The sequence below is a fragment of the Mustela nivalis genome (assembly GCF_964662115.1).
Source record: "Mustela nivalis genome assembly, chromosome: 7".
NCBI classification, from domain to species: Eukaryota; Metazoa; Chordata; class Mammalia; order Carnivora; family Mustelidae; genus Mustela; species Mustela nivalis.
The window spans coordinates 83,073,839-83,097,418 of NC_139026.1; the positions used below are offsets into that span (position 1 = coordinate 83,073,839).

The following is a 23,580-nucleotide window of genomic DNA, read 5'->3' on the forward strand; positions in this document are numbered from 1 at the left end:
TTTATACATAGGCGTAAAAATTCATTTTCTAGAAGATGGAATGATATTCTTACCCGTTTCACAGCTGGGCCCAGTGAAGCCTTGCGGGCAGGCACACACATTAGCGGCAATACAAGCTCCTCCGTTCCTACAGCCGTCCTTGCAAAATGCTAAAAATAATCCAGATACATGATGTTAGCATTTTAGAAGAAAGTAGTCCAAGTTACTCTAAACCCAGCTTTTCTTTATTCCCTTGGGATGTGGACATCAAATTATATATGTTATTATAATTTCAAATTCCTCTAAGACTTTCCATGCAGGTAAGAAACTTCAACCCAATTTGCAAAGCAGTACTCTTTTCAACATTAAAGAAATATTTCACCTGTAAAATAAAACACTAAACTTTCTTTTAGCAAAAATCAGTAACCTCACACAACAGGAAGTACATGAGAATTAGAGTTGCATGTCACTGTAAGATTTCTAGCTTGAAATGAAAAACGGAAACTATCCTAGAGTTTTCTTAAGGAGCAAACTACCATCTAAAGACTTGGTAAGGAAATAGAAAATGATTGACTCCTATGAGTCTCTGATCATTCTACACATTGTGCCAGAGTATTAGAGAAATGCCCCATCTTTCACAAAGTTCTAAATCAGTCCCTGTGATGAACCAGCCAATGGCAAAAATTGGCTATAGTGAAAAGAGCCTTGCATTCCTCTGCTGAGGACAGGTCAAGATCCAGAATTAAGGACAAAGGTATCGCAAAGTCTGCTGTATTAGAGTCGGTTTGTGAGTGAGGTGAATTCGTCTATGGGTAGGAAAAGGAACCAAGATCTGAGCCATTGCAAGGGTGCCCTTTTGAAGTGTTGCCCAATTCAGAGGAGAGAAAAATAAGATGGGTGACCCTGAGCACCCTTAGATGCTTCTGTTTCCACTTTAGCTTGTTCTTTGGTTCTATAAGGCTCCAAAGCCACTCCTTCAGCCTGGCAAGGTCTGTAATGGATGAATTAGATCAGCTTGTTCCAGGCACTGGGGTAAAAGCATTTTCTCTAGTTTTCTGGCACGCGCTTCCTCTCATTAGTTAGGATGTACTTTCTCAGAGTGGTAAAATGGAGACATCTGGGATTATGGTGCTGAGTTAAAGGAAGAGGGCACAAAGAGGACATTTGGCTTCTTTGGTTGTGGGTCCCAATCTGTCTTCATCCCAGACAAAAAGAGCACCTAGCCACCAAGGATTTGCAAAGAGATTGAGAATGTAAACCTCATAAATATTAAAGGGTCCATCTGCTAAACCATGTGTGTGTCTTCCTTGAAATCCCGTGCAAGGACACAGCGCAGGACTCAATGATTCAGATCCTACATATACACCACTTATTGTTCAGCTTTTGACACTCCCAGCAGGAATACACACATGAACTAGAGAGTCTTTATTCAGGCAACCTAGAGGCTCAACTTCTAGCAGAAATTTTGGATCCATGGAAGTTCTCCTTCCTTCAAAGCTAAGAATTACCTGTCTGCATCTGCTCATGATTGCAAGAGTTCCTTATGCTATAACTTTATTCTTCATGTTTAATTAGGAGTCAGAGTGAAAGAGAAATAAGAGTGAGAAGTTTGGCTCCCAAATGAAATCTTAACCCCTCTCCTTTGTCAATTTTCAGTATATCTGGGTGCTTTGAGGTAGTCCTAGGCATTCAGTTACACCATGAATGGGCTTTAAACATCTGGCTTTTCTCAGGATTAATCTAGTTTCTCTGGCACAATCTTTTGGGATTTAGACCTTAAAGTGAGTAGGCCTGTTCACACTGCTCTAAATTAAAGATCCCCATAGATTTTTCCAAAGCGGAGGAATCCTCTGGCCCATCGCTATCTACCTCCACTGTATTACTGTAGACTAGGTCATAAGACCCTTGCTCATGGGCCATCCGTACTTATTTCTACCTCCTATATATACAGTGTCATAGAAGATTATAATTTTAGTCAACTCCAGGCTAATGGGCACATGTATTTGAGAAGTGGGTAGTTTTTATACAAATCATAAAAAAAACCCTATATGGCCTAATAAGGAATATGGATTTTAGCCTACAGGAGTTTGTGGAGTTTCTAAAATAGAAATTCTATTCCCCTTGTGAAGTAGTAGGTAAGCTTAAGCCTACCTGATGAAGCAACAGAGGGCACCGGTGAAAGAGTAAATTAGTGGATAGCAGTTTATTACAGCTAGAACATCCACCGATGTGGATGAAAGGAACATCTGGGCACCATAGGACTTTTAAAAGAGTTACTGATTGGTCTTAACAAAGCAGCAAAAATGGGAAACCACAACAAGTAGAGACCCAATATTCCCAGTTAAATAGTACTTAATAGCTCAAAAGAGAGAAGAGAAGAAACACTATCATACAACCCCCAGTAGAGATATTTCACAGTGGACTTTGGTGGTAGAAAAAATGGGCTGACTGTACTGTCAAAAAAACAAACAAACAAACAAGCAAACACAGCTGTCACATTTGGATTCACACACAAGTATTTGAACCTGGGAGTACACTGGCAACCTGGAAGAAAACAGAGGATCAAAGGAATGCAGCTACTTCTATAGCTGATGTGATGCTGTTAATTGGATGTACCCGCACAACTGAAGAGCAAGTCATGGAAAGAACAGAGTGGGCCAACTGGAAGCAGAAGGACTTGGGGTAAAACAACAAAAAGTTGATGTTTGAGATTTTGAAGGTCGAACAGTTCTAATCAAAAGTGTCCAGGTGTGGGGCGCCTGGGTGGCTCAGTGGGTTAAAGTCTCTGCCTTCAGCTCAGGTCATGGTCCCAGGGTCCTTGGGACCATCCCAGGGAACTTGCTTCCCTCCTCTCTTTCTCTCTCTCTCTCTCTCTCTCTCTGCCTGCCTCTCTGCTTATTTGTGATATCTATCAAATAAATAAATAAAATCTTTTAAAACAAAAAGTGTCCAGGTGTGATTATGGGTATGGTCTGCTGGACAAGAGCAGAGATAGAAACCACTGTGGTGGAGGTCAAGGAACGCTACATCAACGTCATTGAACAGTTTGGCCATGTAAACACTGACATAACCCAGGAGGAAGACTGAGATGGGAAGTACTCAGAAGGGAGATGACGGTGAGGAGAAGAGGGGAGGCAGGTGAAGATGCACTGTATTATCCTTAAAGCCCAGCCACTGGCATTTAGACCTTTTACCTTTGCACGTGGTTCCATTCCCTGTATAGCCTGGTTTGCAAACACAGTTGTGTCCTCCAACAGTATTGAAGCATAAAGCATTTTCGTCACAGTTGTGCTGATTTGTGATACACTCATCATGTTCTGGAATGAGAAATACAATTTTGTTACTCAGAGATAGATTTTCAAAGAGACGGCATTTTAAACTGTCCCTGAATCTCGGTTATTGCATGGTATTTCTTTCAAACAGAGATTTCCACAAAGTATACATTAAAGAAGGGCTCCTATTTTGAAGCATCGCATACTCCTCTTGAAATACACACATAGTTTATGTAGCCACAAACCTTGAATGCAAAAGGATTTGGACAGAAGGTACACCGAGAGGAGGAAGGAATGGAAGACGACGAGAGGCAAGAGTGTGGATCATTCTCAGAAGTGGATGGCTGAGGTGCTGAGCTGCTCTATACAGTCTCTGTGGCTGACATTTGGGGGAGTTGTTCTCATGAAATAAATCTGCTACCTAACTCTTCATCGTGTAGCATGAAAAGGGTGCTAGGAAAGGATGTGAAATTGTATTGCTTCATGAATCCCGGCCTGCAGAAAAATAGAGCTGAAGCTCTGGGAGTTGTTAGTAGAGTGCAGTTGTCAGCCGGACCCACACTTCCAGACTCAAAGATATACACGCTATACTGGGGGAGTTATCTGACCTCCGCAGGAAGCTCTCTCCTTCTGCAAATCAAGTGTCAAGAGTTCTTTTAAAGAAGACAACTTGCTTTTATGATATGTGCAAATCCAAACTTTAAAACACACAATCGGTATGATACTTCCTTTCACTGTGGGCAACTTGACACTTTAGAAAACACTGAATCATCTGACTGTCCCAGCACCCTGTGAGAGAGGCAGAACCAATATCATTATAACCATTTTAAAAATGAGTCAATAGTGGCTCGAGTGCTTAAGTCGCCTGTTCAAGTTCACAGGAGCATTAGGTAACATCAGAATTCTAGCTCCATGTGTAGCAAAAACGTAAATATGTGGAATAAATACAGTACATATAGAAAGGAAACAGATCTGAAATCAAAATCAAGATGAGTAGGAAATGAAACATAAGTAAGGAAATTTATACAAACTAGTTCAGGAAAATCACTTAGTCTCTTATATAAACACTACTTAGCCCTAAAATTAAAAATATATTTTAATATACTTAAATTAATTGAGCTATTAATTCGCTAGGATATAAATCATCAAAGCAGAAAGAAATATTTGCTTTCCTTTTTCAAACTCACCATATTCTAGACAATATATGCATTCCCCCAGACAATACATTTTAATAATAATATATTTATAACTTGAAAAAAAATTGCTTTGGGCATGTTGAGATTAGACTAAAATCACTTATTTCAATGCTAAAATACAATGCTATATTTTTTTCAAATAAAGATTAACATTTTATGCCCTGTGTTATATATAAGTGCAAAGTTATAATAGTTTGAACTATAGCCCTGTAATAAAATTCTTAGATATTATTCCCAATAGTCTTTCAGAGGAAAGAGAGCTCTCAATCATTAAGGTTTTAGGACTGCACAAATAGGTATCTTATCCTCCAAATCCCTGGCTGAATATTCCCAAAGTGTAGGAAATTCTACCTTTATTATCTGGTATCAGAAACTTTCATAGTTGTTGTTGAATTCATGCCCATCGACAATAGCTTTGAAAGAACCTGGATTTTACATAGGTCTCCTGACTGGGGCTACCACTGGACCACTACCAAATTTCAGAGGGCCAGGAATGGGCAGTCTACCTACCTCTGGGTCTGGCTGCCTGAAGCAAAATAAATCTAGACTCTGAAGTTTGCACCTGCTGCCAATTTTCTTCCCAGTGCAATTCAAAGTGCTGCAGTTAATCTATAAATCTCTATATGGACAGCCGTAGGCTCTTTAAAGACAGCTGCTGATTGATTGGATGCTGTTTTCATCCCTGCCTTGGTTGTCTTCTTAATTAGATGGAACTCACTGGGTAGAGGAGGGGCCTAACAGGAGGCAGCTTCGCCCCCAGTATGATGATTCCCACACACTTTAATTAATTACACAACCTGGGATCTGGCTACCCCTGTTGTCATTTACCTTCGAGGTCACTGAAATGAGTAAGCATGCTCCCGAGCAATTTGAGGCTAAAGAAAATTTTCAGGTTTTGAAATACACCCGCACACACCTTCCTGTTCCCTGTGCCTGGGGTGCCTGCTCCGGGTGCTCTCCAGGCAAACCCTTACCACTTCTAAAGATCACACTGAAAAGTCTTGTTTTATGTGCAAATACCATTCTTGCCACCTCCTGCAGAGTTAGGGGCTGCTGGCTGTTTACCCTACCACCATAGATAAGGCTCTGTTATTGTATTTTATCAGAAATGTCTATTTCTCCTTGATTCTCCATCTTCGTGCCCTACGAGGAACCATTAGTTTTTGGACAAGAATTTTGTATTTTTTAAAAAAGATTTTATTTATTTATTTGACAGAGAGAGAAGACAGAGATCACAAGTAGCCAGAGAGGCAGGCAGAGAGAGAGGGGGAAGCAGGCTCCCTGCTGAGCAGAGAGCCCGCTGCGGGGCTCGATCCCAGGACCCTGAGATCATGGAGCCCTTACCCACTGAGCCACCCAAGAATTTTGTGTTTTTATTTGTATTTTATTTCAGCATTCAAAGAATGTTTCTTAAATAAATAATTAAATGAATAAATGACCAAAGGAAGAAAACTACAGGATACTTCCTCTGCTGTTCTAACTCAAACCAATCCTAATTCGTTTAGTTGTAGACAAGATGACAAACAGAAGGCTACTAAAAATGTTTTTCTAAACTAATTTTACTGTGGTGGTATTTTGTTTGGGATATTTCAAAAATTATTTAAGGTAGCAAGACATACCTCGAAAACAGAAAATATTAATTCCTTTACACTCTCACTTTAAAATTTTTCACACTCCTTAAAAGTTGATTATACTTAGAACCATTGACTAACAGTAAACTGTGACCTGAGGAAGTCTTTAAAAATGCCTATGTCTCAAGGTGCCTGGGTGGCTCAGTGCGTTAAGTGTCTGCTCAGTAGGTTAAGCTCAGGTCCTGATCTCAAGGTCCTGGGATCGAGCCCCATGTCAGGTTCCCTGCTCACTGGAGAGTCTGTTTCTCCCTCTGCAGCCCACACTACCCTGCACAGCTTGTGCTCTGTCTCTCTCAAATAAATAAATAAAATCTTTTTAAAAAAATGCCTGTGTCTCACAGAAGAATTAACTTTAATTTGATAGCCCTCCACAAAACAGAATATGAATGAGGCAAGGAGAAAATATTCTATTCTATAAGGTCATCTCAATAAATAGATAATTATTGCTGCTCTATGTCCAGTTTTGGTCAAATGTCAACTTCTTAGCCTTTCCCTGACTCACATATCCCTAAGGACTCTACCAGCAACCCACCAGTCAGCCTCTCCTTTTTTAATACTCTCTCTAACATTTGTAACATACAATAAGTTAAATTAAATAAAATAAGGAGGGAAATATTAAGATAAGGTTAAATCAATATTATGTTGCAGTGTTTGAGAGGAGCATGGCAGGATGCAGTAGTAAACGAATTTCAAGTGTTATTTCATATATATTGAAAAGCAGACATTTCAGATCTGATGTTCACAATATCCAGTTCCTAAGACTCAATGCTATTTTCACATTCTCAGTTAAAATTTTCATTGTTCATGTGACATGACAGTCCAGATAAAAGCTGGGATTGTAACCAAATACGCCTCTCTCTAAATGTTCTTCATTAAAAAGAATTGCATATGGTTATTTTAATCAAAATTGATCACACGTTGTATCTATACATTTTAAATTTAAATAAAATGGAAAAAATAAACATGCAGGAAGAAAACATCACTCAACAGTACTAAACAAAAGTAATGTAGTTGTCAATCATCATAATACATTATATGTAAAATCAATCATCTTATATTGCTAGCTGGCAAAGATCTGTCTTTTGTGCCATAATTTGCTATGCATCTTTATGTACTCTGTAAAACTGATTTCATACCAGTGACAAGGGTCAATACATTCAAATGCCTCTACAGAAAAAAAAAAAAGTGATAATATATACACTTGGATTTATCTAAATGCAAATGTCACATAGAACAATAATACTTCAGTTTCACTGATGAACTCCTAACCTGAGTAGCTTAATGTCTCTAAAATCATTTTAAGACTCTATACCTAACAGGTCATTGGTCATAGTTACATACAGTTGGACTTAAATTGAGCTTGAAATTTGGTATTCATATTGAGCTGTTTCCAGAATAAATGTTCTATCTAAAGACAAAACGGCCACATTAAAATTCACATAGCTTTTCTTACTATGACTTCAACACAGACATGCAACACACATAGCAAATGTTCTATTCAAGAATTTCACTGATACAAAATGCAAATACTACAGAAAATAGGAGTGAAAAGTAATTTAAATATATCTACACTTCAGTTCAATTACATACAATTCTCTTCAAGGTCTACTGTGTATTCAAATTTTTTTGGAATTAAAAATGTGATTATAAAAATTGTGATTATAAGTGGTAGCTCCCTCAAAAAAGCTTACAGTTTTAGTTGGGGAGATAAGACAAAACACAAATGCTTTTAAAATGTGGCTTTGTAATGAGAAATAATGAAGTAAAGAAGAAATCTCTGTTTACAGAGAGAAGTAGAAATCAAAAGGGGGAGAAATAATTTCTGTTAGGACAGATAGGAATTCAAGAATGACTTCATGGAGAACGGAGCATTTGATGTGGATACTGTGACATCTGTTGGGAAGGTGCAGGTTCCAAAATGAAACAGCAATCATGTACATTTGCTTCCTTTTTTTCTTTTTGGAATCTTGACTGAGCCTCTTACACATGTGAATGATCCTGAATGATTTAATAACCATAGCTGTAATTCAGTGTTTACTACTTACTGCAGGCATACTATCTCATTTAATTCTCATATTAATGGGGAATCTTATAATTTGCAAAAAAAAAAAAAAATTAAACTAGGCTTGTAGAGAGGTCAAGTAGCTTGCCTGAGATCACACAGCTATTAAGAAGTAGAGCTGTGAATCACATCTGACTCCAAAACCTGACATATTTAATGTTTGTTTTTCCCTCAATCTATTTTTTTTTTAATCCCAGTGTTTTTCTTTGTAATTGCCCAAAGGTTTTGGGTTTTAATGTTTACAGTCATATAATGTCTTCTTGTCATATGTGGAGTCCTCCATTGCTTCAAAATTAGGAAGTTCTCTCTCTCTTTTGTATTATCTAGTGTTTTTTTGTTTTTGTTTTTTTTAGATTTTTAAAATGTATTTAACACAGAGAGAGAGCACAAGCAAGGGGAGCAGCATAAGGCATAGGAGAAGCAGAATCCCCAATGAGCAGGGTGAGCAGGGAGCTGGACGTGGAACTCGAACTCAAAACCCTGGGATCACGACCTGAGCTGAAGGCAGATGCTTAACCAACTGAGCCACCCCCGGCACCCCTATTATCTAGTATTCTTAGGACTTTAGGTGCACTATTAAAATTATAGAACTCTTTAGGGCAAAGCACTGAGGTACTTTCTGTTCATACTAAAATCTATATTTTCACAAGACTGAGAGTTTTTAAAAGAAAAAGAAGATACCAATACAGTCAAATACAAATGTTTGTAAAACAAAGTGACCAGCTCAGAGAACTTAGACTCAAGCACCCATTCCCCCAACTGAAAAATCTCTGGAAGATCAACATTAATGCAGTTTGGAAAACAGACACCCCCAGTATCCAAGGGTCTTCTCTTCTGACACCTGGCCAGGTCCTGATAAGAAAGCCCACTGCTTCTGGTAAATTCTGCGCCACCCCCCCCCACCACCACCACCAAGCAGTATACTAGATTCTCTGCCACCTTTCTACTCTAGATTCTGCTCTTCAGGTAATGGATTATAATATACCTTCACTATCCTCGGAGAATCTTTCTTTTCCTCTGAGGGATTTCTTTTCAGTCCCAAGAATTATATTGTCTATGCTGCCCAAATTCAGAAATGTTGGGAAAACAGCAGCTATCATTAACATACAGGTGTAAGTGCCACAAAGAAATCTTCTTTACTGTCCCCGACCCAAGTGTTTACTATAATATAAATTTACAACGAGTAAATTCTCTCTTTGAATGTGGCAGGATATGGCTGTAAATGTAGTGACAACCTACCTCAGGTCTTAACTATTATCTGCTTATTAGAAACCGGAAACAAGTTCCCTCAGGCTTAAGCCTGAATAAATCTTGGAGCCAGAAAGCCGGCAAAAGTGTAAATTATTCTTGAGGAGCTGTTAAATAAGACTATCAAACTATTTGTTTAGAAGAATGATTTATCTCAAAAATGTAGAGCTGCTTAGTCATTTCCCTCTTATATTTCTGTAGATTGGATTGCTGGCCGTAAGATATCAATAAGGTTGTGGAAATTCACCCCTGAGTTTCATTCATACCTATTCCCACCAAAGTAAGTATATAGTTACCCATACCAGCCGGTGAAGGCCATCAGAACAAGATAGGCCATGGGTCTGCAATACTGAGACCTCTTATTTTACTCTGAAAAGAATGGCAAGGGGCACCTAGGTGGCTCAGTCACTTAAGCATCTGCCTCTGGCTCAGGTCATGATGCCAGGGTCCTGGGATCCAGCCCCGCATCGGGCTCCTGCTCAATGGGAAGACTGCTTCTCCCTCTCCCTCTGCTGCCCTCTCTGCTCCTGCTTTCTATCTCTCAAATATATAAATAAATTCTTAAAAAAAAAAAAAAAAAGAATGGCAACACTGTGAGTCCTCAGATGAAACAAGCCATTTCTATCTATCCAACTAAACAACTCTTTGGACTTGTCCAGAGCTCCTTACTTTAGTCACACAATAATTATTCTATGGAGTTTTCAAGATGAGCACAAACTGAATTTCAAGAATGTTCTGTATTACAATTCAACAAGTGATAGAGGGTTTGGGGGTCTATCAAAAAGTACTGAAACTCCTTCCTCATCCTCCTTCCTTGCCCTCGATGTTTAGTGGTCTGGTTTATGAAGAAATTGTATCCACTGTCACCAGCAATACATAACCCTGCAATCAAAACATGCACGTCCTAATGACTACTGACTCTTGGGACATTGCTACAATTCACCAAATGGTTTAAAATGTCCTCCATCAACTGTTCTGTACTGGGACCATAACTAAATATAAAGGACAAAGGAGAAAAAAATGAGAAAATTATGTACTATTTTAATGAGCAATAGCAGAGAGGCAGTGTGATACGTAAGTTTTCTAGACAGGCTTGATTTTTTTTTTTTAAGATTTTATTTATTTGAGAGAGATAGAGTGGGAGTGAGTGTTCATGTGCCAGAGGAGGGGCAGAGGAAGGAGGAGAGGGAGAAGCAGACTCCCCACTGTGCATGGTTCCTACTCCAGGCGGATCCCAGGACCCAGAGATCATGACCTGAGCCAAAGTCTGACGCTTAACCGTCTGACAGAGCTACCCAGGAGCTCCTACACATACAAGCTTGATTTTTTATGCCATTTTCTCCCAGTTCTCATTGAACTACTTGTGAAAGTAAGCCAGTCTTTCTAAGTTTAAAATGAAGAGATTAAGACCTGGATTAGAAAACTGTTGTAAAGAGTAAACTTCTGTGATGGATGTAAAGACCCTGGCAAATAATAGTCACTTGATAAATATTAGTTACTTTCTCATCTTATTATGTACTTCAGTGGGAAAGTTTCTTTTGCCTTTATTAGCTAAATAATGTCCTTTCTTCTCTATTTCAATTCTGTGAGAAAATGCAGATGTCTCACACAGCTTTCTCTTTTCATAATCGTTTCTGAAATCAAATGCATTTGGGACATGTCTTTGATTTTTAAAATGTACTACTCTCAATGGTTACATCAAGGGAGAAAAAAATGCCTGCTATCATACTTACCAAAAGCTATTCATTTTGTTTCTTACGATTACCTTATTCACTTTACATTACAGAGGAAAATCTACCACAATGTCATTTTAACGGAAACCTAATTTTAACACTATTAAAGGGACTATAAGAAATTATACTTTAACCCTATTCAATGCCCACATTGGCAGCAAACCCACTAAAATGCATTTTTAACAGCCAAGTATTTTGTATTCACTGCTCAAGTTTCCCGTTCACTGACCATACCAATTCAATACTGACTTCTTGTTATTCTTCATTTTGTTTGGCAACTAGGAATTTGTTCAGACTACTTTCCTCTGACATGCTTGGTTTATTTTCTTCTAGTCCTTTCACTGGTATGCTCAGTCTCTCTTCCTCAGCCTTATTTGATCAAGCATCTTAACAACCAAAGCACACTCAAATTTCCCCTCTATCTTTATAGAATTTTGCAAGGTAATCCAAATTCTGATTTTACAGCAAAAAACCTGCTTTGCTTTTTCTGGAGTTTCATGAAATACTCTTTATCCAAACACATTGTAGGGCAACAAAATTCTTGTAACTGTCAGCAGCTGATTTGTATTCTTTCTTTCAACACATTTATGAAGCTTCTCCACGTGATTTGCGCGTGCTCTGGAGAACGCAAAGAGGCATGAACTGGGATTCGTGACCTCAAGAAACTTTTGATCTATCCCGGGATTAGTGATATGAATAGAAGACTATGATATATTCTCTAAAGTGTTTAGTGCTTTAAGAGAGAAAACAATAATAAGGGTAAAAATAATGACATTTGCTGATTATTAGGCACTTACTAGATGTTATCAAGTACAGTACTAAGTATTTTATACGCATTATCCCCTTCAGTCTTCACAGAAGTCTTTCCTGGGAGGCACTATTATTATTCCTGTTCTACAAATGGGAATACAATGCTTTCTTAGAGAAAATATGTATCTTGCCCAACAACATGGAGCTAGGAAGTGACAAGGCCAGGATTTGCCTTCCGTGTTTTAAAAAGCTACAACCTTTATAAATAATGATCTTGTGGGGCTTAAAGAGGGAGAGGTGAAGATTGACTGAGAGGTCTAGGAAAGTTTTATGTAGGCAGTAGGCCAAACAAGTGAGTCTTGAAAGATGGGAAGGGTTTTAAGAGGAAAAGGGGAAAGATGGGGGAAAGCATTCCACATGGAGAGAACATGGGTGCAACAGGTAAAAGCTTATGGATCACGGCAGATCCTGTAGAGGCCGAGCCGGCACAGGTGATGACCGAAAGGGAACAGGGAGCCATCCATGTGGAGAGGGTCAGGAATGCGACACGACTTCATCTGGCAGGCAATACAAAGCCTCTTCAGCTGGACAGTGAAAAGTGCATGGTAAGATGGGCGTTGACTTGGAAAGAAAGGAACAGCCGTGTGTGGAGGACAAGAGACCCAGTCTCCTTAACTAAGTGGGTGTCCTATGGTAGCAAGCCAACATTGTCAGTCCTTTCTTCCTTTTGATTCTTCTTCTTTTGAGTCCGAATTGGATTATCCCTGGGAGTTGAGACAGGAGTCTGCACAACGCTGAGCAGGGGGAAGGGACTGGGTGCAAACAAATAAAACTGAGAGCTCATCCCGTGGCCAGCGCCCAGCTGAGCAATGCACGTGTGCGGCCTATGGAAGTCCTACAGGAAGAATCATTAGGAAACGGGCGCCAGATCATAAGGTTCTCGATTCTTTTGGGCAGGAATCTTGTCTTATTCATTTTCTTCATCCCTATCCCTACGCTTTTGTGGAATGAAACTGTGTTGAGGAGCAGGCCTGAAGAAGAATGGAGAAAACGATGGTGGAAGAGGAGTAAATTTCGACATAGAACTGATGGGTGAACCACAGCAAATCAGTTTTTCAACCAAGAATAAGGCCTTGAAAATAACACAAGTTTCAAATCTGGGAGTGAGTGGTGAGACGAATAGAGAAGAGTGTTTCTTACTTTTAGGAACTTCGTTATTCTTGCTCTTATTTTGGTCTGGTCTGGTTTGGTTTGGGTAAGAAAAAAATAGATGTCAAAATATAAAAGCAAAGTCGTATTAGGAAATTGAATTTACTCTATCGATGCTGACAATCAACTGAATAAATACTCCCCACCCCCAAACTGTCAGATAACCACCTAGATAGCAAACCTTAGATCTCATTCGTCAATGACCCCTGACATCCCCATAATGACAGGCACAAATTGGTCTCCAATGAATATTTGTTAAAGACGGAATCAGTAACTATAAAGTGTATCTCAATCAAACATGCAAAACATTTAGAGATTTGCTAACGCACAATATTCAAGATACTCTATAGTGACAGTTTGCACATCTGCTTCCTCTTCTACTGCCCTCAGCAGGTATGCTGCTCTCTCTTCAAATGCCTGCCCCATCCTCAGTCCTTCACTCATAGCACATAACCCTAACAATAACTTCACAGAAGACTACCAGGTCATCAGGAAGGAACATTCTCAGATGTCCCACCCACAGATGAATCTGTAGCTCAATCCACCCTGAAGACTTTCTTCTTTCCCCAACCGGGAACCTGGGGGTCACCACAGACTTCTCTTCCCCTCCTGTCACCCACTACATCCAGGGACCAATTCATCAGGATTCTACTTCCTTGGCTGTTCTCCTTTCCAAACTCCTCGCCCCTCTCCTCATCCCCCTGCTTTTCAGTTGCCCAAATTTGGGCACGAAATATTTCCTTTTCCTTTGGAATATTGCATAACTTCATGATGACAATACTGCCTCCTGTTTTGTCCATCTCCAAACCATTATCACAATGACTTTTCAAATAAAATGTGATCTTCTCTCTCTCTACCCTGTTCTCTGTTCTCTCTTAATTTTTTCAGAGCTATACCATTGTTCTTACCAGCCTTCAAGGCACAGCCTACTCACCAAGACTTCCATTATGACACACTGCTTCACCAAAGGGCACCACGTAAAACTCCCCCATTGCATCATTTTAAAATATCATTTACTGAGTCACTACTAAAGGCCAAGTATCATACCAGCCAATTGCTGTATATTTCAAGTGTCCCTGCTTTTTGCCCAGAAAGCCTTTCCTCATTTTCTTTGTCTAACTCTCCTATTCATCTCCCACTCTAGCCAAACAATGCCTCTTTCTTTAGAAAACTTTCCTTAAAACTTAGATGAGCCTCATAGAGCTTGTGCTCAATTCCCTCATAGCACTTGAAAGCTAAAATACATGATATTTAAGAGTTTGGACTTTGGAGTCAGGTTGCCTCTGATCAATCCTGGCTCTGCCTTTTACTTGCTGTCACATCTTGGGCAAATCATTTAATTTAATCCAAATCAGTTTCCTCCTCTGTTAAATGGGCCTAATGATTTGTGAGTAAAATCTCCAGCAGGATCTGGGACAGTACTCAGTAATCAAACCAGTATTTCTGTAGTGAATGTATGACTATTCATTTCACGTTGGATAAACAAAGATGAGAAATAGCATCCCACCAGATTAAATTTTGCTTCCAAATGAATTTTAAAAATAAATATTCAACTTCTAGAGCTGTCTGGTTTTTGGAGTTCAGAACTGTACATAAGGGATTGTCGCATGATGTTCTTCATGGAGTTGCAAGGACTAACTGAGGTAATGCAGGCAAAGCACTTGGAATGATGTTTCATGAGTTATCAGACGAGGCCTTATCACATGGTCGGGGATTACTCATGCTCTTGCCCATCCTCTCTTAGTCAGTATATTACTTGAGACAGAGAATTTTTATTAGAGATCTTTGAATCCCCAGTTCTTGCCATAACACCTGACACATTTTGGGCACTTGCTAAAAGTACCTGAGTGAATAATGGGCTTCAATCTACCAAATAAATAAATAAATAAATAAATAAATAAATAAATAAACCTTTTCAGTTTCTCAGAGTATTTCACATGCAGTATTTTACATTTTACATTGTATCCACCTCAAGTCCCTGTACCATGTCTGGGATTTATCATTTAAAGCAGTACCTATGCAAGGCTTAAGACACCATGATACTTAACTTCACCAAAGAAAAAGTTCAAGCTTGTTGCTCCTATGTTCTCATGTCAGTGCTCCCCCTAAATTTGGGAAGAGGCATGTTCTTCCATTTATTTAGATGTATTGGAAAGAAAGGAAAGGTGTTCATTAAGCTAATAAAAACTTCTGCTGAGAAAAAAAAAAAAATCATCCCCACCTAATACCATGTAATCTATTCTTTCACTGAAAGCTCTTAAGGCCTGCTCTGCTTTAATACCCACAAGAAACTCCAATAAGATTAAAGAGTATATTTAAGAAACTATACCAAAACTCTCAAAACAACATAGCATATAAAAAGGGAATTTTTAAAATATAAAATTAATGGGGTACCTGGATGGCTCACTTGGTTAAGCAAAGACTCTTGATTTTAGCTCAGGTCATGATCTCAGGATTGTGAGATCGAACCCCATGTTGGGCGCCATGTTGAGTGTGAGGTCTGCTGAAGATTCTCTCTCTTGCCCTCTCCCATGCCCCATTCCCCTCTTTTTCTCTCTAAAAATATAAAATAAATAAATAATAAAATAAAATATAAAATTATCTAGGAAAAACAACCACAGTATTTCAACCTAGACAGCCTTCCCACTGCAGTTTCAAGTGATCTTAGAAGATTTCCACAGTTGGATCAGATACTGACAATTCATCTTACAGAAAATAAAATGATTCCTCAATTTTAAAGTGTTGGGACTATGGGACAAAGAAAATCCATCAACCTTTTCACTCTGTGGCTTAACTTTTAAAATGAGCTTCATTACAAATATCTATCTCTTACAGCATATTATTGGAGTCTCTACCACAGCAAAATACAAGACAGGAGACTGTTTTCTAGTTGGAACAATTATATATATTGTTTTTCCATAATCTTGATAAAACATCAGATATGGACATCTTCTGTGAACTTCTATTTCAAACTTCTGTGTATACTGTGTACAGTGCATTTAATTATCTTTGACATTTTAGAGCTAATACCTTTTAATATTTCTAATTGCAATAATGCTTACTGATATTACAAATGTGTCAAGTTCTATGCTTAGAGTTGTGATTGTTATAAGAAAAATAAGGCAGAATCTTCTTCCTGAAGATATTTATAGCTGTTGTTTCCTCATAAAAAATAATACACAGGGCGCCTGAGTGGCTCAGTGGATTAAAGCCTCGGCCTTAAGCTCAGGTCATGATCTCAGGGTCCTGAGATCAAGCCCCGCATTGGGCTTTCTGCTCAGCAGGGAGCCTGCTTCCCCCTCTCTCTCTGCCTGCCTCTCTGCCTACTTGGGATCTCTCCGTCAAATAAATAAACAAAATCTTTAAAAAAATACACATAAATGTATCTCTTTATGGGTATGCATACAGATGTGTGTGCATGAATATATCATATAAGAGTATTGTGTGTGTGTACATGTACATATATGTTTGTACCTCATTTCTCTGCACTGGGTATGTACAGATGTTAGGTAGCAAGATGGGGACTCATTTACACCTGTGTTTTGTTTAGTTCTTGAGAGACAGGAACCAATTTAGGAGGATAGCAAAATCTTCTTTCTGTCATTTAGAAAGCCGCCTTTTCTAAGATCCAAAAGGATTTTCTCTTCTGGCAATATGGTTAGAGTGCCTCTTCTTATGTTATATTCTTTTCAAGAATTTGAAATGGCTTTACTCTAAACCTCATTCTGAATCACTCACTTTTCCTTGATGAGTTTCCTTCAAATGCAGTGATTCTTTTCTCTCTGTTTCTCACTACAGGGGCTCTTGCCCCAGGAATCACTGGAAGTGTTCAGAGGAATTGGAGAAAGACTTTTATCTGCCAATCCATCATCATTACCCTTCCCTGAGTAGTGTGCACCCCACCTCAACAAGGTGACGACTCTTCCCTTCTCCTTATCCCTATTATTTGTCCTCTGGGAGCCCGATCAGATTGCTGCCTGGCTCTCAGTAGAAATTTGACCTCAAGACTGGAAGATGGATAGCTCAGGGAACAGCAGCACAGGAACAAGTGAGGAAGAATCCAGATCCTCTGTCCTTAGCCTCCCTTTTCTTTTTTCCTATACATCTTCTGACATCTCGACTTCTGCCCTTGCTTCCAAACTGCAAGCTTTACTGACCCTCCTCTCCAATTTACTCATCCCACTTTCTTTTATTCTTCACAGTAGCAATTAAAAGTTTTTAAAAAATTGTAACTCATAATCTTCTTCCCGACTGCAAGTGTGTATTTTAATTACAATCAGCAATGTCCTGCTCTGGGGAAAACATTGGCTCTTTGTACTCATGGCTCTCATTCTTCCCTCCTCTAATTATGCCTAGCACCTCCCTCATCTCTGCTGTCTTCCCTCCCGCCCCTTCTCCAGGGGCCTCGATCTGGTACAACTGGCACGGAAACATACTGAAAGGCTCCTGCTTTCCGTGTTATTTAAATAGGTCCCACTTATCTTCTCACAAATGATAAAAACCCATTCACTCACTCAGGATGTCCCTTTAAGATAAAGTGGGACAAAGGAAGATGGCAAGGGGCAAAATGGAAATAGTTGCCGCGACCAAGCTGCTGGCGCCAGTAGTATCCTGGGCCTCCGTGGCAGACTGACCGAGTTAAGGATGACTACTTCTCTGCTGATCAGTTCTGCTTCTCTGTCTTCTCACCTGACTCCGAATTCTCCATCTGCAGCCCAGTCTACTCCAAGACATGATAAACTCAATGAAGACCTAATATTTGTGTCTTCCCAAAGCTCACATGTTGAAGTCTAACCCCCAGTATGATGGTATTAGGGGGGTGGAGCCTTTGGGAGATGACTAGTCATGGAAACCTCGTCAATGGGATGAGTGCTCTTACAAAAGAGACCTCAGAGAGCTCCTTCACCCCTTCCACCGTGTGAGGACATAAGAGAAGGCAGTCATCTGGGAACCAGGAAGTGGGCTGTCACCAAACAACAATTTTGCCAGCACCTCCATCTTGGACTTGCCTCCAGAACTAGGAGGAAGCAAATGTTTGTTTTTTAAGCCACCCACTCTATGGTATTTTGTTACAGCTGCAACAGACTAAGACACACAGTCAAATGAGTATTTGGGAAGTGGGACATGACCATTCTTAAAAGTCCCAGAGCTAGAAAAGAACAGAATGATGGTATCGTGATTGGAAACCTTTGAGACACAGACTTCTCTAGAAGAGAAAACATAAATCATTCAGATACACATATATGTATATATTCATTCCTGAATTACTAAATGTTAGAAAAACTTCAATACTAATGTTAATCATATATTTATTTGGGGGACAGAAAGGAGCACAGAGATTGATTTGTCCTCTTTCTTTAAATTCCCATTCCCTTTGCTACCTCATCACTTTCACGGCTCAGCATCTTTGCCTCACCTGGTTTCTTGGCATGCTGTGCTTCCCTCCATCATACCACTGAACACCCTGGATTGCAGCTATTTATTTACCACTCTTTGTTTCTAGGTTATGATCTCCTTGATGACAAGGAAGATGTGTTTTGTTTTTATATTCTAGCTGACATAACAAAGAACAGTTAGAATCGGCCCTGCCATCATTGGCACCAATCAACTCCCTAGCCATCCCTACACATCTAAGTCAAGATAGAATGTGTATTTGAAGTGCAAATACAGCTTTGAAAGGAGATTGCTAGCTCTCTAGTCAGACGTAGTATCACCACCATGCTTTCTGCACATACCCTTGCTATACCCCGAGTGCTTGGCAGTGCTTGACTAGAAATTAATGCTCCTTCCGTGTTCATTGATTGAATGTTTTCAGGCATAAAAAATAAATCAGTTTGGCATGATCTACCAACAGAAGAGAAAACTCCATCTAGAATGTTGTAAGAAGCTCCTGGCCTGAATGCTGAATACTTGTAACAAAAGGCTTTCTTCAGGTCTAACTTGATTTATACTCCTGAACTCTCCTCTCTCTATTCCCCTTCAATGATTCTAGACAAAAATACCTAGAAAATTATTCACTATCCTGTGTTTAATCACACCCAGCAACACATTACCATACCTCACAGTCTTTCCTAAATTGGGTTCAAAAACTCAAGTTTGCCAGCACAAATGAAGTTAGCATTTTTCCTTCGATGAAATTATTCCTGTCAATTCTCTATTATCTAAGGTAAAATGGAACTCAAAGGTAATATTTAAGAGAAAAAATGATATCAGAAGAACCTCATTTGTAATCATTAATCTTCCCTAGTATCTCTACAAAGTATAAGTTTAAAATTCCATGACATTTCTAAGTGGCCACACAAATACCAATATATTTGAGAGTACTCTGTTAAATTGCAAATATACCCACATCTGGCCTTTATTTCATACAGCAGGCTGAATGATTTTTTCCAAAACTTAAAATGACCACGATATCCTCTTGCTCTCAACCCTTCCCTGATTCTCATCATACTCTGGACGCAACTTACAGTCTTTGCTCTGGCCACAGTGTGTCCCAGGGAAGCCGTTCTCTACCTCTCGCCCCCTCCCAGCCAATGTGGGTCCTAAACAGTCTCTGTCCCCTGAACAGTCACCACACTTTGTTGGCCACCCTTTTGAGATGCTATTAATCCACCACCCACCTACTTTCATGTTCCACTGGCCTATTTTTTGTAGGTCTCTGCTCAGAGGGCGCCCCCTCAGAGAGGCTCTGCCTCACACCCCCTTCTTACCTGGACTCCTTCTTCACAACACTATCTGTTCTACTCCATGGCATTGTTTGCTTATGTATTTAGAGTCTGTGCTCTTCATTAGAATGTAAGTTTCACAAGGGCAGAGGCCCTAATTTGCTCACTGGTGTTAACTGTGGCACCTAAAAGAGAATTCATTCCCAGGAGAAACAAAATTGTAAAAGGCAAAGTGAACCTTAGAGATTGTGCACCCTTCACAAGTATTTTATTGACCACATGAAGAAACTGAGGCTCAAGGTCAGATGAGTTACTCAAGGTCGCAGTTAATAAGCAGCAGAACTGGTTCTTAGTTATACTTCTGGCCCAATAGCCTTTGATTGTAAGAAACAAACATGAAAGAGGGGGAATGCCCATGCTGACTTCCAACTTTTCAGAAATTCACACTTTTTGTTTTCTAGAAAAGTCTCTCTATAAAAGCTGTAATAGTTTTTCGTCTCAGTTTATTTTTGTTTTCCTCCCATTCACCAAAGAGTAAGTCCTAGTGTGATTTTGCAAATCCCAGAACGTGGAAGCTAACAGGGTGTGACAGCTGGTGTGTCCCATGCTCCTCACACTCAGTGGTCTGTAACAGGGTAAATGACACAATTACCTACTGTAATTACTGCTGCTGACAATACAGTTTCCCTGGTGAATGCTTTATGAAATTCAGAACTGTTTTTCTTGTCAATCCGATCCAAATCTCTGCCTGCATATTTTGGGCAATATTTTGCTAAATAAATGTATAAAAATTAAAGCCCAAATCTAAGTGGACATTTATTACTTAGCATAATTCAAGTACCATGCGTGCATTCTGCTTTATCTAATTTTTTTGCATGGAAATGTAAATCTTTTTAACAAAGTTTTGCTTTAAATCAGGAATCTGTTCTCACTTGTTATAAAGCACACAAAATACTTCACAGAAAAATAGATACACCAGAAGAGTCAGAACTGAGTAAATAAAGCATTGGCCCAAATCCTGATATATAGCAGTCTGGTCAACAAACTCGTTACTTATTTTCATTTCAACTATAGACACTTGAGAGTACATACAGACACAAACAATTGTAATAGTTGACTGTTCTAAGTTTGGCTGCCAGCCAAAATCCTTCACCAATTACTCGTAGGCTGTCAAAATAAAAAATAAAAATGCAAAGGGACACACTGGTCTGCAGACACAACTTGTTTTATCTTTCTTAAGAAAGCTCAATTACCAAATTCCCATTCTAAGGCTGGGATTAGCAGACTGAATACCTTAAACTTAGTATTAAAAAGTGTCCCACTTAGGAGAACGTAGCACAGATTCTTTTTGCCAGCACAGTCAAGGAACACACTCCTTCGTCCCCATGGAGAACACCAATATGTTAACAAAAGTACATTAGCAACCAGATGATTTTGATTTTGCAAATAAGTGGTTCCTGGTTTAATGATGCAATATATTCCTGGAAACCATACCAGAAGGCCGACTATCATTAAATGGAACTAATCATGTTCTTATTGGCTTCACATGTTCTACCATGGTCTGGCATCATCAGCAGAAACCAAAGAATAAATGGGTGAGGAGGTCAAAAGCAAAGGACGTGTGCCTGATAATCAATGTTGAATGTGCTCAGTGTGCAAAGAGGGCTGATATGTAATTCAAGTACCCAGTGACTGGGAACAGTGATCTTTATTCCAGAGCGACACAAAAGAATCGGACCCACCTGAACTTTTCAATTTAATATTCTTGTTCTTTTTAACAAATTAGGGCAGCTAAGTGCTATCCAAACCTCAAGATGGAAGCGTTACATGAATATCAAGAATGATGAGTCAAGATAAGGATATAAATCTCTGTATATAGAGTAATGTACTCAGAGGAGACAATTTTCCATTTTAAAATCTAACAACATGCAATGTTAGTTAATGATACAGTCAGTGTTGGAGAATCCCTTTTGCAAGTGGAAGTCATGGAAAATCAGTAAATCCTATCTTAAATCCTATCTGAATTTTTTAGACTCTGCTGTTATCCAGCGGTTGCTAAAGAACTGCAGCATACCCAACCATGAGGAAGACCGCGGTAAACCATTCAGCTACTTCCCATGTGACACAATCAAGGTCAAAATGCAGTCTCATACAAGCTAAGACGGAAATGACTACATCTGTCATTCCCATTTCCAATCCCACTGTACCCATATAACTCTCCTGGTCTGAGAAGTGCCCTCAGTTATTGGTCAGTATTTTGTTTCAGGCTGTTTGCAAACTGCTAATTTCTCTACCTGAGATGTTCCTCTGTGGGCTCTTCCTCCCTTGTGGCCCCAGTGAGGCGTTATCTGATCACATAATCTAAGTAGGTCCCCAATGCTGGTATCAAAAACATAGCTTCCGAGCAAATATTTAGGCTTTGATAACACTCATCCACTTGTTAGTTTTCTACTCCTCTACCCCCTGGATGATAAAGTCCACCCGGAATTTGTGACTACCTCTGTGCCCAGGCCAGAGCAGGCTTTCAAGATATGAGCTAGATTAATGTCTCCTTCTGACCAAAGGGCTTCCCCCCCGCCATGTCTTTTATCTCACTTCATAATTTGAAGTTTTCTAGGTCTGGAGACTAGTAAATATGCAGTTGAGTGCTAAGATGAACAGCTTCTCTGTTCAGTGTGGAATAACTGTATAATATCAGGCTTTTATTTGAATGCAGTTACATTTCAAATGAAATGATATTTTATAAAGCATATCTAAATTTGGATCAAAAAAAGAGTCCAATAATATAATTTCATTCTACTGTATTAATTTTACTTACAGCCGAGAACTATTTCTATAGAAATAGACTAAATTACAACTTTCAAATTGATGTATGAAAGGGTATAATTTCAGTTTCAGCATATTAACAGAGTCCACTGTAAAAGCAAAATAACGGATTAGCAGAGTTTAGTGTTATCTTTTAAAAAAATCACTTGGAAATCACTTCAGAAGAACCAGAAAAACAAGTTTATTGAAGATATACTTCCTACTGATGGGATTATCTAGTCATAGACTTAGCTGAAACGAGATTGATGTTTAGAGGATTAAAACACGAGGACCCAGTTACAGAAATCCTGTGATTAAGAGTAGGACACAGGGTTGTGATGTCCTGCAGTAATGAATCACGGGCCAGAGCATCACAAAGACGCCAGAGGTAAGTTGGTTTGGAAATGTACAGATGTCACCTTCATAGTCACTTACTAGAAGGTCTTCACGGACCGACTCAGCATTTCAGAGATGGATTGGGCACATACAATGAAATAATACATGGAAACTAGCACTTCAGGGTTAAAAGGTTCTTTTCCTCATTCATTCTTATGAATAGTATGGTAATTGAATAAAACTGCAGGCTGAAAATATTTATTAGCAAATCTCTTTCCCCAGGCATCAGCAGCAGCCACATAGGCTGGCTTGCATTATCTTCTATTTGCCGACATTGTCACACATTTCAACTACACTGCAATTGTTATTTCCTAACCTAGACCTAGGAGTACATGAAGGTTTTAGAGTATCAGTTTCCTTTAGAAATTTCTCTCTTTTTAAAAATTTGGGCTCTTTTTTATTTTTATACACGTGACAAGGTTTTACACCAAGAATAAGTCCATGAAATAGTACAAATTTACATTCATGATGAATGTTAAAAAAATAGAAATTTCTTTTCTAACCTGCCTTTGTCCTTCTGAAAAGTTTCCCATAAATAGTACTGACTCAACAAAAAAAGTATCTTTTAAAAAGACGGGCCTATTGATTACATGTTATAATAAATAGTGAAGCACAGACACATGTTCCTATGGTA

General features: G+C 39.1%; 1 protein-coding gene across 4 annotated transcripts in view; it reads right to left on the minus strand.

Moving 5' to 3' along the window:
• NELL2 (neural EGFL like 2) overlaps nt 1-23,580 on the minus strand; it is a 407,098-nt gene that overhangs the window by 103,205 nt on the left and 280,313 nt on the right. For all 4 annotated transcript variants that reach the window (XM_082742286.1, XM_082742288.1, XM_082742287.1 and 1 more), the window contains exons 15-16: nt 3,174-3,296; nt 54-149 (exon numbers count right to left, since the gene is read on the minus strand). In XM_082742286.1, coding sequence (XP_082598412.1) covers nt 54-149; nt 3,174-3,296 — 219 coding nt within the window. The remainder of the gene's footprint in view (nt 1-53; nt 150-3,173; nt 3,297-23,580) is intronic.